Source organism: Etheostoma spectabile, chromosome 21 (assembly GCF_008692095.1).
Source record: "Etheostoma spectabile isolate EspeVRDwgs_2016 chromosome 21, UIUC_Espe_1.0, whole genome shotgun sequence".
In the NCBI taxonomy this organism is placed as follows: domain Eukaryota; kingdom Metazoa; phylum Chordata; class Actinopteri; order Perciformes; family Percidae; genus Etheostoma; species Etheostoma spectabile.
In genome coordinates, this window is record NC_045753.1 from 10,098,988 (window position 1) to 10,117,544 (window position 18,557).

Below are 18,557 nucleotides of genomic sequence, written 5' to 3' on the forward strand. Positions count from 1 at the left end.
CATCAGTCTCTACTAGCACACAATTAAACATGGAGGTGGGGTTAGTTTTATATTTCATAAGGTTATAATTCATGTTAAAAATACACAATGGAAACAACATAAGTGTCATATCCAGATTAGTGTTCTGAATTGAGTCAGAAATACGTGTTTATCACAGGAAATAAGGAAAGGACGTTGATTTCAGGTAGAAAAAATGTAACTTGTTCCATTTTTCTTCTTGTAAAAATTTGAAATGGGTCAATTAGACCTGAATATCTTACAAAGGTTAAAGTATCAGAAGTAAAGCTCTCATCGTGCAGAATGTCCCCTTTAACCCTTGTGTTGAAAATGTATATTTCTTTGGGCTTTTCCAATGTTTTTGTCCCTTTTTCTGATTTATTTCTCACTTTTTCCAGCTTTTGGTGCTTTTAAAAAAAAAAACCTGAGCTGGTTTAATAACAGGTTTTACACTTATTCTTGGATTCAATGGTCAAAAAACCTTATTTATATCAAGTTATACATAAGTTTTTTAGTTTAAAAGGCAGAAATTAGGAATTATTTTGACCAATAGTTAAGATCAGAGGATGCTGAGTGGATCTCAGATGGGTAGATGACAAAGTTTAGTCCAAATACTGTTTGGAAACCATTAAAAAACAAAAAGTCAAATGTAATAAGATTAATAAAACACCCCAAAAAACAATGAAAGTAATCATTAATGTCACCTGAAGAACATTGTATGGAATCATCCATGTTATTTTTGGGCAATTTGGTTGAAAGAAATCCATATTTCTGATGTAAAACACTTAGAAACAGGTCAACAACGAGGGTTAAATAACTTAATCTGATAACGCTGACGTACTTTAACTTAAACCTGAATGTAGGGCTTCTACCTGCCGTGGAGTATTTGTATTACTGTGTAATAAAAGTAAAAGTTTCCCAAACAGCTGTATCCTGACGCGGTGCAGTACGAGCTGGCCATCGAAGGCAGGAACCACACAATTCATCTGGAAAAAAACAGGTAAATATTGTTTTTTTAATGGAAAATCCTTGTTTTTTAAAAGCTTTAGTGTGTAACGTTTTGACATTAACGGACGCTCGTTGCATTCAAGATGTCGTCAAATGAGTTAAATCCAAAGCTAATTACGACAGTCAACTCTCTCTCTGGATGTCTCAATGAGACTGTGGTCAGAAGATTGTGGCGTCCGGCGTATAATGACGTCTTCTGAAGAGCCATCATGTTTTTATCCTCCTTGGCTACTAGCAGCTGTGTGGTGGGGGGGGGGGCGGTGCATGATCACGGAAGGCTTGTATCAGTGTTGTCATTACTTAGAAATTCTCATGGGGGCGACAGAAACTACAAACTATAGCTAGAATATACATATTCTGTATATATAGTATATAAATATACAGTATACATGTACAGGATATACATATACTGTATTTATATAGTATATATATATATATATATACACTATATATACATATTCTGTAAACATATACAGCATATATACACATACTGTATACAGTATATATCACTGTACATATAGTATATATATACAGTATACATATAGAGTATAAATATATGTATACTGTATAAATAGTGTATATATATATAGTATACATATACACATATCTGTGTATACATATATAGACATATATACTGTACATTTATTTTTATAGACAGCATATTATATGAATATAACTTCTTTCCACCTGTATTTATATTGTAATTTCCCCACTGGGGATCAATAAACAATGAATTATAAATGTATTATTATTATTATTATTTTGAAGGAATCTCATTGGCCGAGGCTACACTGAAACACACTACTCAGAAGACGGAAAACGGGTCACGGCTTCACCAAAGGAAGTGAGTTCTTACCTTAATTTACCCGGGAAGCATTAAACAAGGATAAATCCAAAAAGATTAGGTGTAGAAAGATGATATTTTCATAGTGATGGTTTACAGTTTGGGGGAAATTAGGTGTTGTTTCTCTATTTTAGGACATTTTATATACAAAAAATATATCAATTGATTCAAAGTAGAATCAAGAGATTAATTGGTAATGTTGGTTGCTACTCTAATGTAAATTATGTAAATGTGTCAATGTAAGAAAAGAAATCTAAAAATTATAATTATGCAACCTTCGTGTCCATAACCCTTACCTGCAAAGAAATTAAAACTGAATATGTCGGACATTATAACAAATACTTGGAGGTTATACAAAAATAAAAGCTACTTTTGTATCTAAAAACTTACGTAGTTTCCCTTTTAAAAGTGATACAATGTGAAACGTCTCATTCCAGCTCATCAGTTTGGAGCAGTGTTTCCCAAACTAAGGGTCGGGACCCAAAATGGGTCGCAGACCTGTTTTATTGGGTCGCCAATAATTAGCAAAGTAAAATGCATATTAATCTTATGTGAATGAGCGTTCTTTATTGCTACACTGGTCTGTTCAGCTCAGATGCTGTGTGTGTGTGTGTGTGTGTGTGTGTGTGTGTGTGTGTGTGTGTGTGTGTGTGTGTGTGTGTGTGTGTGTGTGTGTGTGTGTGTGTGTGTGTGTGTGTGTGTGTGTGTGTGTGTGTGTGTGTGTGTGTGTGTGTGTGTGTGTGGGGGTCCTCTCTCTCTCTCCTCTCTTATCCTAGGAGGGGATAAGAAAATGAGTTGAGAACGGGGTGAGACACAGAAAGGAGATTAGAGACCTTTTCTGTTTTTGTTTACTTTTATATTGGAATAAATATACTTCATATACATTTAAATTCATGGTTTGTTCCGTCTTTTGTCCACAGTTAAAAAAGGAAATGTTACAATGATTCATGGTGTATTTTTGTAAATTTGGGTCCCGGGGAGACACCAAAATTTCTCTTTTGGGTCTTGAGCTGAAAAAGTTTGGGAACCACTGGTTTGGAGGTTCAGTGAACGCACCATGATGCATATCTGAGATTCTTAACCTGTGATTCATAACAACATGGACGTTATATATAAACAGAGAAAGCCTTTGTGAGTAATTGAGCTGATATCACTAAAACTAAAAAGACACTCATGACTTTTTCCAAGACAAGCCCGGGCCCTGTGGATTCAACCTTCCCTCAATTTCTGTTGTGATAGGTAATAGGAAAGAATGGTGAATAAGCACTTAACTGAAAACTTAGCAAATTTAGCATCCATTCCTCGTCGCTACAGCCTGTCCCAAAAATGAAAACACACTAACACTACCTTACTAAACGTCAGGTCTTTGGCAGGAAAATCCTTTTTAATCAATGATTTTATTATCAAACACACACTAGATTTATGTTTTTAACTGAAACCTGGTTAGACCATAACAACAGCGCTGCTGTTCTCATCGAGTCAGCTCCCCCTACTTCAGTTTTATAGCGAATAGAGTGATAAGAAAGGAGGTGAGTCGCCATTTTGCTTAATGACTCATTCCACTGTACGCAAATATGTTATGGAAAGTTTGCTTCTTTTGAATATGGCTCTTCAATTAAGATCTTCCCCTCAAGCGATGTTTCTAAATATCTACAGGCCACCTAAATATTGTGCAACCTTCATTGTGACTTCACTGAACTGCTGTCTATTATCTGCATTACTTGATTGTGTAATCATTGCGGGTGATTTTAACATTCATGTTGACAACCCCCAGGACAGGGGACCAAAGAGCTGTGTTGTGTTTTGAGAACTATGGACGACTCAGCATGTGCAAGCCCACTCACAATAGGGACACACTCTGGACTTGATTGTCTCAAAGGGTCTGAACATTTCCAGGTTGTGGTGACTGACGTTGCTCTCTCTGATCATTCCTGTGTTTTCTTTAACGGCACTATCTCTGTGCCCAAAGTGTCCAAACAAAGATATCGAAAACGTATATCACTGAAACACCAGTGAAACATTTATTCAGCTTTTCTCCTCCACACCCGCCCTCTCTGGGCATCAGTCAGTGAGCTTGTAGACAATTTCAACTGTAAAATTACAAAGTATTGATGTGCCATTGCTCCCACTAAGGTCAAAGTTGTCTCTGGTAAGAAAAGACTCCTGGAGAATGTCCTACTGGTGAGAACAGAAAAAAGAGAGTGTAGGAAAGCTGAACGAAGGTGGCGAAAAACAAATCTCCTGGTCCATTATAACACCTATAAGAGAGACTCGCTTATAATTGGAACTGAGGAATGCAAGAAGGTCCTTCTTCTCTGATATTATCTCTAGAAACAATAATAATTCACGTGCTTTGTTTGCTACTGTTGATAGGTTAACAAATCCTCCAGTACCAGTAGCATCTGAACTTTATCTACCAAGGCCTGCAATGACTTTGCCTCCTTCTTCAAAGACAAAATTCAAGATTAGACAAACAGTCAGTGCCTCCATATCAAGTCCAGGACATGTGTTGTCACAGTGTTCAAGCAAACTAGTTCCAATATGACAGAATTTCACACAATCACCTACAAACCTGGAGGACATATTCAACATCTGAAAACCTCGACCTGTTGCTGATATTCTACCAACGGGACTTTTCAAAATGTTTACAATTGTTTGACTTCTGACTTTCTACAGATTGTGACACCATCTCTTCTTTCAGGTATCTTTCCACAGGCCCTGAAAACTGCAGTAATCAAGCCACTTTTAAAAGACAACCTAGACAAGTCACTAATGAGCAACTATAGGCCATATCAAACCTTCCGTTTTTAAGTAAAATCATTGAAAAGTAGTCTTTCAAACACTCAACCATTCTTGTCACTAAGCAACAGTTTTGATACCTTCAGTCGGGTTTCCACCACACCACAGCACTGAAACGGCTCTTGTCAAAGTCTTTAATGACATCCACCTTAACACAGATAGTGGCAAAATTTCAATCTTAGTATTACTTGATCCAGTGCTGCATTTGACACGGTCGACCATGACATATCTAGACCGATTGGAAAACTGGGTAGACTTTCTGGCTTAGTACTAAACTGGTTTGAATCCTACCTAAAGAATAGGGATTACTTTGTGTCAATAGGTAATTATACATCTGAGCTTACAAATATGACGTGCGGAGTTCCGCAAGGCTCCATTCTGGGGCCTCTTCTGTTTAACATCTACATGCTTCCACTGGCTCAGATTATGGAGAAAAAACAAATAAGTTACCTAGTTATGCGGATGACACACAAATTTACATAACCTTATCGCCAGGGGACTATAGTCAAATACAAAAACTACTAACTGCATCAAACAAATTAACGACTGGATGTGCCAGAATTTTCTGAAATTAAATGAAGAAAAACTGAGGTAGTTGTTTTTGGAAAAAAAGAGGAACGATTAAAGTCTGCGCTCAGCTTCAAACAACAATGTTAAAAACACAGACAAGCCAGAAATCTGGGTGTAGTCATGGACTCAGACCTAACTTTACAGCAACCCTTAAGAAAATTAAAGTCAGCCTACTATCACCTTAAGAATAATCAGGGTTAAAGGACTTATGTGTCAAGGACTTGAAAAACTGGTCCATGCTTTCATCTTCAGTAGACTTGACTACTGTAACGGGGTCTTTACAGGTCTCCCTAAAATCAATCAGACAGCTGCAGCTGATTCAGAACGCGGCTGCTCAAGTCCTCACTAAGACCAAGAGACTGGATCACTCCTCCATTTCTGAAGTCTTTACCCTGGCTTCCTGTGTCTCAAAGAATGATTTCAAAGTACTCTGCTAGTTTATAAATCACTTAACGGTTTAGGTCCAAAATATATTGCTGATCTGCTACTACACTATGAACCACCCAGACCTCTCGGCTCTGTGACAGGTCTGCTTTCTGTCCCCAGAGTCAGAACTAAACAGGTGAAGCAGCATTCAGTTTCTATGCTCCTCATATCTGGAATAAACTCCCGAAACTGCAGATCCGCTGCTACTCTCAGTTCTTTTAAATCAAGGCTAGACCTTTCTTTTTGATGCTGCCTTTCTTTAAATTAATGCTCATTTCTTTCTTAGCTGCACTGTAACTTTTATTCTTGTGTTTTATGTGTCCTAATGTTTCTATTTTGTTTTTAACTGTCTATTCATGTGTCTATTGATTTTTAATGCTAGACTTTTACTGTGTTGTACTTGTGTTTTATCTGTTTAATGATTTTGTGTAAGCACTTTGGAATTGCCCTGTTGCTGAAATGTGCTATACAAATAAAGCTGCCTTGCCTAATTGAGCTGATATCTTTCATCTGATTACGTGTCTCCGTCCAGGATCACTGCTACTACCACGGCCACGTCGAAGGCATGGAGGACTCGTCAGTCAGCGTTGGGATCTGTTCCGGCGTTAGGTGAGAAACATCTGGATGTTTTTACAGCTTCAGACTTCCTGTTTGTAATCTACCGACTACATTATTTTCAGTGAAAGTTTCTCAGGACCTTGACAAATGTACTGCATCATGATATTTAGTAATCAGTTAGTTTTTCAAGGTGTTTTTGAAGATTGCAACTTTTTTATGATTATATTTGGGCCATATTATTCTATTACTGCATACTACTGTATCTGCACATTTCTAGTCATTTTATTGAGTTTTTATATCTGATGCATCTCGTTGCCCTACTAAAAACACTTAAATCACCTCTGTGTTTGGAAAGTGTTATCCAAATTAAAGCTAATTTAGTGTGTAACCTTTTAACCCTTGTATTGTCCTCCCATTAACTATCAACATTTTTGCCACTTTTTCAATGTTGTGGGTTTTTGGTGTTTTTTCCAAAGTTTTTGATATTTTTAATGTTGACATTTTCATCTTATTTAAACGGCCCATTTTTTTGTGATTAAAAAAAAAGAAGAAAGAATTAACTGAAAACGGGTCAGTGTGACCCAAGGACAACATGAGGGTTAATATAAACGAACGTCTGTTACATTCCAGCCATTGTGAAATCAGTTGCTACAAAGCTAATTAACACCATCAGCTCCACACAACTCTCTCTGGATTTCTCAGTCTGGCTGTGATCAGAAGATTGTGTTGGTGCGGTGCACGGTCACAGAAGGCTTGTATCATGTCGACGCCGACTACATTACCCAACAGTTTTGTTGTCATTACTTAGAATTCCTCACAGGGGGCAATTAAAAACTACTATAAACACTACAGCTTTAAGTTGCCTAGTAGAAAGATTTTACAATCTTTTTAATTGATCCTTTGCACTTCTGTCTTTACAGACTCTTTATAGTGGACTAAACCATTTTCATTTGTATGTCAGAACACATTATTTATGCTGTGTGTTTTTTGCAGTGGCTTTGTGAGAGCGCGGCAGCAGGTTTACCTGATCGAGCCCCTGGGACCGTCTGAGGATGCGGACCACGCGGTTTACAGACCGGAGCACCTGAAGATCGGCAGCAGCGCCGGCTGCGGCTCCTCGTCCAACAGCACCCCGCTGGACGACCAGGACCCGGCCCAGGGCCCTCGGCTCTCTGGCCTCTTCAAGTCCAGATCATGGGTAGGTAATATGGTTTTGGGATAATAAACCATTTGAAAATGTATGGTTTAGTTATTTAAATATTAATTTGAAGGTTTCTTTTTTTTTATTTCTTAAGAAAACTAAACCCGTCCCAGGTCCACAGAGATTTCTCGAGCTGTTTGTGGTGGTGGACAATACTGAGGTAAATATCTCATTTCTATTCCTTTACAACTATGATATCCATCACTAAATGAATCTGGTCTGGTGGCCGGGCCTTGACCCATGGGGCTGGGTCCAGCTGGCCCACAACCTGCAGGGGACTTAGGCGTGTTGACCTATGGCATCAAAGTGGCTCTAGGAATGTGGAATATCAAAAGTCTGGCGGGGCCAGAGTTAGTGTGGGAGATGGAGCCGTACCAACTTGATATAACCGGGCTCACCTCTACACATGACACTAAGTCTGGAACCAAAACCCTGAAGAGCGGCTGGACTCTCGGACTTTGCAGAGTTTCCCCCGGCTGAGCGCTGCTGTGTTGGAGGTATCCCCGGAGTACGAGAGGGTTGCCTCTGTGTGACTATGATTTACTGAGAGAAAAGCTTTGTGTTTGTTTTTGCCAATGCATTAAACAGCAGTTTAGAGTATTCAACCTCCTTCGAGTCTGAGTGTTCCCTGGTCCTGGAAAGGAAACCACTTAGGGACTCTGTAGTTCTGCTGGGGGGGGGGCTTTAATCCTCATACGATGGAGAAAACCTGGAGGGGTGTGTTCAAAAGAATGAGAAAGAATGAGTTGAGTTTCCTCCATTGGGTGTCTCTGGGCGCACCCGTAGACATAGGCTGAAGAGCTCAGAAATCCAGATGGAGCTTGCAATAGAGCCAATGCTGAGGTGGTTCAGGCTTCTGATCTGGATCTTGCTGTGCGCCTCTTTTTGAGGTTTTTCAACAACTGGTAGGTGACCCCAGGGTAGACCCAGAACACGCTGGAGAGGTTATGAATCTCATCCCTGGGAATGCCTCGGGGTCCTCTAGGAGGAGCTGGACCATGTTGCTGGAGTGAGAGACGTCTGGACTGTGCATAGATAAATGTCTGGATAGATAAATTAATCTGATCATGTTTTGTCTTCTCTTCCTCCAGTATAAGCGATATGGAAGCGAGACTAAATCCCGTATTCTCGGAGCTATAAATCACGTTGACAAGGTAATATTTGTTTTGGAAGACGCCTGCCTGGCGTCACGCCACCAGTGCTCTTAGCCGACAGCTCTGAGAGCTCGGGTTCACTCCTGAATGACGTGTCCTCCTCTCCCTGCAGCTGTATCGACCTCTGAACATTCGCATCATGCTGGTGGGCTTGGAGATCTGGACATACAGAGACTACATTGAGGTTGACAGTAATTCAGAGACTACCCTGGACAATTTTCTAGTGTGGAGGCAGGCCGATCTCCTGCAGAGGACGAAGCACGACAATGCCCAGTTTGTGACGTGAGGATCAGTCTTAGATGCTTGTGCAGATGTTTGACTCTAAAGCTGCCAGTTTGACCTGATGTTAGACCTTTTCTCTCAACAGTGGCAAAGATTTTAAAGACGAAACAGTTGGACTGGCAAATAAATTTGCCATGTGTACTGAAAACTCAGGTGGAGTTAATCACGTATGAATCATCACTTCTAACTTCAATTAATCCTTTAAAGGTCCCATGACGTGGTGCAATTTGGATGCTTTTATTTAGACCTTGGTGGTCCCCTAATACTGTATCTGAAGTCTCTTTATATAGACCTTAGTGGTCCCTAATACTGTATCTGAAGTCTCTTTTATATAGACCTTAGTGGTCCCTAATACTGTATCTGAAGTCTCTTTTATATAGACCTTAGTGGTCCCTAATACTGTATCTGAAGTCTCTTTTATATAGACCTTAGTGGTCCCCTAATACTGTATCTGAAGTCTCTTTTATATAGACCTTAGTGGTCCCTAATACTGTATCTGAAGTCTCTTTTATATAGACCTTAGTGGTCCCTAATACTGTATCTGAAGTCTCTTTATATAGACCTTAGTGGTCCCTAATACTGTATCTGAAGTTTCTTTTATATAGACCTTAGTGGTCCCTAATACTGTATCTGAAGTCTCTTTTATATAGACCTTAGTGGTCCCCTAATACTGTATCTGAAGTCTCTTTTATATAGACCTTAGTGGTCCATAATACTTTAATAAAGTCTTTGAAATGAAACTTTCATGCCATGGGACCTTTAAACAAACTAGAGATGAAGAAAATACATTTGAACATTTTACGATGCATCCTGCTGAATTTAAAGCGACAGTTCTGCATTTCTCTGCCAGGATCACCATGACAACCCAACAGGCCTGGCCTCCACCGTCGCTCATGAGATGGGACATAATTTCGGCTTGTCCCATGATGCTGAAGGTTGTATGTGTGGTCCCTTCTACAGCAGGGGGAACTGTGTGATGGTAGAGAAGCTCAGGTAAAAAAAACCTTTAATACACATTTATTTATTGTAAGACTCTCTTGTAAAACTTTTTCATGATTTATTTTGTTTTTTTGGGAGAATCATGTTTCAGCGAGAACATTATGAACAGCCAGTGTGCACAAACGTATGTAAACACCCGCTGGATTTGGTCTGTGCCACATAGCTCTAATTAAGGGCTTGGGTCATTTCTTTCTAAAAAAAAAAAAAAAAAAAAAACTTCTGAAAAACCAAACAACTAGTAGAGAAGATAATTTAATTTTAATTTAATTTTAATCTGTTTATTAATCCCCAATGGGGGAATTACAATTTACACTCTGTGTCCACACTTTGTTAGTAATCACACACACACACACACACACACACACACACACACACACACACACAGGATCTGTACATGCACTAATGGAGAGATGTCAGTGGGGTGGGGGGGCTGCCAGCTGGACCAGCGCCCTGAGCGGTTGGGGGGGGGGTACGGTGCCTTGCTCAACAGCACCTGGCAATCATCAGACAAATCGATAATGATACACAAGTTCAGGTATCAGAATCGGTATCGGGACGCAAAAAATAGTATCGGACCATCTCTAATTCTGAATAAACAAACATGCTTGGTACTTGTTGCATCATTCATTTAGATAATTATAAACAGATTTCTGTAGTTCAAACAACTCGGGATAGTTGTTGAGTACATCAGTTATTAAGGCCCATTTATTAAAAAATTAACGGGTTTAAATCACATTAAATACACTTAATGTGTCGGGCCGGGCTCCGGTAGGGTCGGGCTTGATTTTCTGGGTCTGATCTAAGCTCTGTAACGTTTGGCTGTCCACATGCTTCTGGCCATTTAACGTAGGCTGTTTTAGCTCTATCTTAAATGAGAATCACAGAATGAACAAGCGTTCTTTTGCAAAGCTGTAATCTCTTTCCTTTTCTTTAGGATGGGAAATCAAGCGTTCCCGGAGTTTTTCAGCGGCTGCAGCATGGAGCAGCTCGCTGAGTTCATGGAGCGAGCTCAGCCAAGCTGCTTGTCCAAACCCGGCTCCGTCAGGACCATCGCTGCAGGCCCTAGCTGCGGCAACGCCCTGCTGGACCCTGGAGAAGAGTGTGACTGTGGCACTGTGGAGGTAAAACTCTCAGCACAGGCTAATCGGGCTGGTCCAAACAGATTAGTCTGTTTTTTTTTGGGACCTTGGAAAGTTTAAATACATCCTTTGGTAAAGGAAGATACCACTTAGGTTCTCTGTTGTAGCGGACTGGTGTGGTTCCCTGTGTGCGAGGTTACAGCTAATAAAAGGGAGGGCAGTGGTGATTCGGGGCATTATAAGCTGGGGTTTGGCCTCCGAAGGTAACATAGTTTTCCTGTGTGCTCACATCTTATCAGAGAGACATTTCTTGGCAAAGAGGCTGTGTGTGGGGGAGGTTGCAACCTGATCTGTTTGACTCAACTTTTCATTTCACTGCAATTCCTGTCTAGAGTCTAACTGGATACACAAACGCAACAACTCTAAACTATTTTTCTTTCCAGGAATGCACAAACCTGTGTTGTGATGCCTCAACTTGTCGTCTGACTTCAGGCTCTCAGTGTGCTCACGGACAATGCTGTGACAACTGTCAGGTACTTTAGCTTCCATTGATGGGAGCTTTTAAAATGGTTTTCTCATACTTTTTCAGCTATAAACTCCAGGGTAATAAAATGTCTGCTATGTGAATTTCCACTCCCCAAACCTCAGAACGATACTAGCAGCTCTGCCAGGCTGCACAGCATTGGTTGGAGCTAAATGCTGATGGTCAGCATGTTAAATGATTACCTGGTTCATGATGATAGTTTAACGTGTTAGCATGCTGATGTTTGTAAACTAGCACACTAAGTATAGCTGAGGCTCACATGTACGCAGCGGCTGCGGCCCTTTGCTGCATGTCATCCCCCCTTTCTCTCCCCTTTCATGTCTTCATCTGTCCTGTGGAATTAAAGGCCTAAAATGCCCTAAAAATAATCTTAACAATGGGCAAACCCATGCATCCATGGGCAAACCACACTGAAACAGCAGCAGTCCAATAATCACAGGAAACACAGGGTATTATTCTGCTGGTTCCGTGTACTGTAACTCACCACATCCTTCCTCCGATGACAATGTCAAAGACTGGAAGAGGCGGTGCAAGTCATGCAACATGACAAATACACAAGCTAATTATATACACTGTTCAGACAACTTCTACTTGAGCAGGCTCTTTATTAGGGTGTAGATGTACAGGGGACCTCACAATACAATGCTTTTAATACAGAAAATATCACAATACAGCTATTCTGCAATAATCAATATATAGCTAGACAATCCTATAATGATACGTCACGATATCGGTCAAACTAGGAATACGAAGTGCAGTGAAAAGGTTAAGTGCAGATTTTCTCTCTTTATTCACTAAAAGTCCAAACTGTTTGAAACAGTCTGTAAAATAATTACCAAACTGTAGAGCGACTATAGGTCCCTGCTTTGGACTTGAACGTGGCTGGGGCATCGGTTATTGTCCTCTAACTGTTGTCCGCCATCCCGTTAAAAAACCCTCTTTGGCTCGTTAACTCCTGTTGAAGATTCCCTCCTTCGTGCGTTGAGCGCCAGCTCGAGGAGCCATGAAGTAGCGATGCTGGGAGCAGGGAAATCTATTCAGAGCGCCGTATTTTAGTCATTGAAATATAGATATTTTTCATATAGCACGAAGAAGAACCATATAATGCGATATCGATGTTTTGTCCCCCCCGCCACTCTTTATTCTCACTAAATCTACCTGACGTTGGCTTTAACCCACAGTTCAAACCGGCTGGAAGTGTGTGCAGAAAGTCGGCGGGTGACTGTGACCTGCCTGAATACTGCACCGGAGCCTCGGAGGTTTGTCCTGAAGATAGTTTTGAGATGAACGGCAAGCCCTGCTTCCACCAGGCGCAGGGCTACTGCTACAACGGACGATGCCCCACACATCAGCAGCACTGCTGGAGGCTGTTTGGACCAGGTACACAACACGCAACACAACACGGTCACAGGGGTCGTTCAGGCCAAAACAGGGGGTGCAGTGTGTTCCTCTTCTTCTGAATAGACAAGCTGAGCCTGGTTATTAGTCTGTGTTTAGAAGTCTCAGTATATGTCACATGGTTTTCTAAGAAAGATTGCTTTAATAGAGTGCATTTGTATTATATAAAGGCCCACAGAAAGTGTAATGAATAGCTCCTACAAAACAAGTGTGTATCTGTGAATGTTTTAATGTGTGGCTATAGGCTAAAATAAAATTTAAAAAATTTGATTGAGAGATAGATATCTGAAATCATATTCTGTATGAATGTATCAGTTCAGTTCAAGACTGCATGTTTGTATCAAATGAAATGAAGGAAATCGATATAGATGTAGATGTCTTGTGCAACATTTCTCCTAAATTCCTGCCAGGCACATCAGGCATCATCTCTACTAGAATTTAAAAAATGATGACTTAGAACTACATAGGTTTAACTTGGAAAAGTCTACAAAGTCAACGTTGACTTAGTATTTCATTATTACTTCAGAGTTTTCATCTAGAGTTCCTCTTCTTGGCACAAAAGGACGTTAACGTTATTACAAAATCATGTTTGGCCGCCAAAACAATGTTCAAACACAAAAACTTTTGTTTATTCTATGATATGATACGAATTCAGGTTTAAAAATTAAAATAGTTGACTACATATTAAATACTTTTGACTCATCATAAGATATTTATTTTATCATCTGCAACTTTTCATCTTTTTCCCCCCTTCTCTTGGCCTTAAAGGGCTTCCATAATTTAAGAGGTTAACTAGGAATCTCTTCTTTCCTCAGGGGCCACAGTTGGACCAGATGTGTGTTTTAACCTGAACAAACGCGGCGAAGAAGGCGCCAACTGTGGGAGGAACAAATTCGGCTACCTGCCCTGCACCGCACCGTACGTATCATCAGTCACACTGAACTACCTGCTGAAGGCCGGGCTCGTTTCTGTCCACCGTTTATCACAAAAACGCTCCTAAAGGAAACCTGGCACACAAAAAGAACCGGTGCCGGTACTGAGAAGTAGCAGAGACTGAGAGTACCACGAAACACAAATGAGAAGTGTATGTCTGAGGCTAAATTTTAGGTTTGTGCAATGTTGTTGATGTGTTCTTTATCAATTTGTTCTTTTAAATAGGAATCTTAAGTGTGGATCTATGTTTTGTGGAGGAGGGGGCGAGTCCATCACAGGTAAAAGAGCAGCCTACACTGTGAACAGCGTCGCATGTAATCTAGCGGTGGATGACGATAAGACCCGAAACATCGACATGGTGCCGGAAGGAACCAGATGTGGACCAGATAAGGTGATACTTCCAGTGGGGACACACATCACATGGAGCACGTTGGTTCCTTATGTTGGATGCTTTGCTCAGAATCAAGCATTTGTGTGCAGGTCTGCCTTGACTACAGATGTGTCGATGTTTCAGTTTATGGGAAAGAGGAGGACTGTGCAAAGAAATGCAACAACAATGGGGTGAGTCAGTGATTTATTTTAGGGTTTGGAATCATTTGCAGCTGTTCAATCCAAGACTTCGCTTTTTAATCTGGCTTTTAATTTGAAGTAATGTTATTGTATTAATGTATAAGCGTTAACAATTGTTTTTTATATTTATATACATTTTAACCCATTTTATTGTTGGTTTAAACATTTAATTATGATTTTTTTTATTGTTGTACTTTTTAGTCTTGCTTTTCCCCTCTTATCTGTTTTCATTGGGTGATTTTGTAATGTTCTGTGAAGCGCTTTCTGCATGCTTGCATGAAAGTTGTTGTATTAATACATAAAAGTTAAAGTTGTTGCATTTTATCTTCAGGTGTGTAATCACAAGAAAGAGTGCCACTGCAATCCCGGCTGGGCTCCACCCTACTGTGACATCCAGTACACAGATTTACCTCAAGGTACAGGACACTTGAGTCTTTGACAGTAAATGTCTTTCTTTGGGTCCTGAAGACGACATGTTATACCAGTGTAAGCCACCAGCTCTCAGTGAGCAGCACAGATGCAATCATGTCATTCCTGCTCCATGAATCATTCTTCCAGTAACATGAATCATTCAGTGTGACGGACTCCTATTTCTTCCAGCACTGATCTCATCAAGTGTTCCTGATAGATCTTAACATTGACCTCAGTTAAAAGCCTTAAAGAGGTTTTATCTCATTTTCCATTTAAGCCTGACAGCGCGGTGAAACCTTTAAATACGGGGGAAACATTGCAGAAACAAGGAGCTAACTGACACAATAGAAAGTTTGCCAAGTGATTGTGCAACGAGTCAGTCTTCACAGTAAACGAACAAAAAAAATTAGAAGAAAAGACGCTTTGCAGGTGGAAGTTGTGAAATACCTCGGCACTGACTATGCATCACTTTCTTCACTCAAACTATGGTGAAATATGTTGATCAACAAAATGATAATATGGCAGCAATGATGTACGACTGCTGGCAACAGGAACGGCTTCTTCTTGTTTTTGTGCAAAGGTTTGCTGAGGCATTGAACAGTTTCAGCCTTCTCATTGTCGTATTTCTGCCACAATGCCAAAAAACATCACTAATTTTCTGGTTTTAACTAGATCCTTTGTTCCGCACAGTGTGATGTTAATAAAAGGATTACAGATACAACAGTGTGATTCCCCTGCCTGCAGGTCGGAGTGGGATAATAGCCGGTGTGTGTGCAGCGCTCTCCATCATTCTGGTGATCACTGTGGTGATTGCAGGGCTGATGTGCTGCAAAAAGGACAACGTGGACAACTACGCGGCCAAAAGGTAGTTTGTACTAAAATGAATTCTCACGTGTCTCCTGTGCAGCTCTGCCCACGTCTGGTTCTTTCTTTCTGTCCTCCATTTCCCAGCTAAACACATTCTTGGGTTGACAGGAAAGTACATTCTGCTCCAGACAAGTTTCAAGGCAGACCTCAGATCAGTCAGCCCACTTTCATGGAGTCAACAGCAACGCAAGCCTACGCTCCTCTGATTGTAACTGTGAGTCCCAGCAGGGCCGCTCCGCAGGTACAGACAGCGCCCATACAAAAGGACTTACTCATTGAAATACATGTCCAAGAATCAGCTAGTTACTCATGTGTGGGGAAGTTACAGAGGAACATCTTGGGATGTTTACTGGGTCAAAACAAAGAACTGTGGTTGTTAGTCACTACTTTATTTTTCTTTCTTCCAGCCACCAAAGAATCTGTCTTCAGTGTCGTTTTCTACCTCACAAACTGAGCCGGTAAGCTTTAAAAAACTAAATAAATAAATAAAAACTTGCTCTGTGATCTCATGCATTATGCAAACTGAGGATCACATTAACATTTGGCAATTCAAGTCGACTGGACGACTGCTAAAGTCAAATTAACAAAAATACATGGAGAAAGATATGTGTATCTGCTCAAAGGGTTAGGCTAGTGTTGTTAAATTACGAAAAGACCAAAAAGAACTCTATGTCAGTCCGTCTCCGTCTTTCTGTGGCTGACAGGATCAAGCCCACTGATTCCTACTCAACATACATTTTAGTTTTACACATCACAGTGATCTAGTTTTGATTTTAAAAAGGCTCAGAAGTTTCCTAAAACGGCCGGTCACTGTAATTTCTAACAATCTTTACCCAAAAACAAGTAAAAAGTGCATATGTTGGGGACTATTTCCAGCGGCGGATTAATCCACAGTTGGTGCTCCTGTGAGTATTTGTGGCAGCAGGATGGTGTGTGTTTGTGTGGCAAATAAACTATAGTGTGTGTGTGTTCATGGTGATGAAGGAACACACACACACACACACACACACACACACACACACACACACACACACACACACACACACACACACACACACACACACACACACACACACACAGTTTCTAGATACATTCACTGTTGGTCTTTTTATGGGATTTTCATTGACAAAAAGAAAAAATATAGAATATTACCAGACGAATCTCGTGGGTGTTTAAAGTGAAAAATTAAATGTCTCAGTGGCTTTTCTTATTTTTCTTCACCACAGACAAAACCTCTACCTCCATCCAACCCTTTACCTCCTCTGAATCAAACTCCGGTGAGTCACGTGTACAGCTGCTCTCCCTCGTCGATTAGCTTAGTTCAAGACGACGTTTGGTAGTGAAGCAACATTTGTCGGTTCCAACTTCTCCAATGTGAATATTATTATTTATTATTTTCTTGCCTGTTAAGACGGTTTCTTGTGCTGCTGTAACATGAGAGTTTCTCCTCTGGGAATCACTGCAGTTACATCTTAAAGTCAAAGCCCATTTTATTGTTAGACTGTTGTTCTTCTTTGGGACCAAATAAAATCACAAGTAGCAACTTCACATTCATAAAATTGTCTAAAAATTCATCTTGTTTTGCTTTTCAGAATAAGACAGCCAGACCAAGTCCTCCTCCTGTGCCTCCAGTCAAGCCCAGACCTCCTCTGCCTCCAGCGAAGCCGCAAGTTCACAAACTCACATGAACGTCTCATTAAAAGTTGCAGCGCGTTGAACATGAGAGAGCAATCCTTTTTGGGATCATTCATGTGAGTCACAGAGGCCAAAGAGTTTGGAAAAGTTTCCTTTTCTTCCTCTGTCTTAAAGACGGCGCGATGTGACCACGGCCTCACCGACTGAGAATGTCTTTGATGACCAACAGCTTCACAGCTGCTGTGGAAAAGTGATTTTTTTGGGGGTTGCAGTTGTTTGTAAAAAGTTCTTTGTGCTCACTTGCTTTAACATTACGTTGTCTCCTTACAGCGTGAGCAAAATGGTGCTCACATGAAAATGTACTTTTCAAATATTAATTTAGGGTCATATCATTAGTCAAGGAGGGTCAAAAACGGGGGAAGGGGAGTATTTCTTATTTCTTTTTGGTGAAGGGAGGATAGTATTGTTTCTTTTGGGTGAAAGGGGGAGTAGTCGCACGTTTTTGGAAAAGCAGGAAAGCGAGGAAGGGTGTTTTGTGGCGGGGAAGTTCGGTTTTTGGTCTCCACCACCTCCTGAGAAAAAGATCTCTCTTTAGATATATATCTAATACTCTCTAAATTCTCCTCTGTGTCCATCAGCGAGTCTCTAACTGTGTCTTGTCTGCTGTGGAATTAAGGATTTATTTCAATCAAACTAGAGTTTTTTGGGTTTTTTTGGGGTGAGTTAAGGTGATTCATCTAGTCATCGTTAGGTGAAGGGGAGAAACTTGAATTCAGAAAATGTTTGGTTGTGTTTTTTATGTAAATTAGGGACAAAATATGTTAATATTTAGTTTGATTTTCTTTTGTTTATTTATTAGCTAGTGAAACGACGCAAACTCGCCGCTGAAACGGTTTCACGAAGCTGCTCTCCTCCTATCATTTTCATACAGACCCGAAGTCCAAAGCCAGTCTGTCTTCTACAAGGTTTCTTTAAGAATGGTACACACAGTATTCAGATGACCTGTGTGAGTTACTGTGATTCATGCTTTGTTTTCAGTCCCGAGTGTGTGCGTGCGTGTGTGCGTGCGTGTGTGCGTGTGTGCGTGTGTGTGTGTGTGTGTCAGCTTCAAGAAACAAGTAGTTTTTTTTACAGCACTTATGTTTTTTGTTATAGTGAATTAGTAGTATATCATTGAGTAGTTTTAAAATCCCCAAAATATCAGTTGGCGCAATCACAATGGTCCTTTTTTTTTTAATCCGTCACATTTGATTAAAGCAAAACCTGAATTAATTCCCATAAA

At 40.4% G+C, this 18,557-nt stretch overlaps 1 protein-coding gene across 1 annotated transcript in view; it reads left to right on the forward strand.

Annotated features, from left to right (window-relative positions):
• The window catches only part of adam8b (ADAM metallopeptidase domain 8b), a 21,225-nt gene extending 2,886 nt beyond the window's left edge, over window positions 1-18,339 (forward strand). The window contains exons 3-23 of the mRNA XM_032501599.1: window positions 924-997; window positions 1,774-1,849; window positions 6,177-6,253; window positions 7,196-7,400; window positions 7,498-7,563; window positions 8,495-8,557; window positions 8,670-8,839; window positions 8,925-9,006; window positions 9,690-9,832; window positions 10,773-10,959; window positions 11,361-11,450; window positions 12,643-12,841; window positions 13,675-13,777; window positions 14,018-14,183; window positions 14,273-14,353; window positions 14,694-14,778; window positions 15,518-15,638; window positions 15,749-15,881; window positions 16,048-16,098; window positions 16,867-16,917; window positions 17,233-18,339. Coding sequence (XP_032357490.1) covers window positions 924-997; window positions 1,774-1,849; window positions 6,177-6,253; window positions 7,196-7,400; window positions 7,498-7,563; window positions 8,495-8,557; window positions 8,670-8,839; window positions 8,925-9,006; window positions 9,690-9,832; window positions 10,773-10,959; window positions 11,361-11,450; window positions 12,643-12,841; window positions 13,675-13,777; window positions 14,018-14,183; window positions 14,273-14,353; window positions 14,694-14,778; window positions 15,518-15,638; window positions 15,749-15,881; window positions 16,048-16,098; window positions 16,867-16,917; window positions 17,233-17,328 — 2,319 coding nt within the window. The 3' untranslated portion in view covers window positions 17,329-18,339. The remainder of the gene's footprint in view (window positions 1-923; window positions 998-1,773; window positions 1,850-6,176; window positions 6,254-7,195; window positions 7,401-7,497; window positions 7,564-8,494; window positions 8,558-8,669; window positions 8,840-8,924; window positions 9,007-9,689; window positions 9,833-10,772; window positions 10,960-11,360; window positions 11,451-12,642; window positions 12,842-13,674; window positions 13,778-14,017; window positions 14,184-14,272; window positions 14,354-14,693; window positions 14,779-15,517; window positions 15,639-15,748; window positions 15,882-16,047; window positions 16,099-16,866; window positions 16,918-17,232) is intronic.
• The last annotated feature ends 218 nt before the right edge of the window (window positions 18,340-18,557 follow it).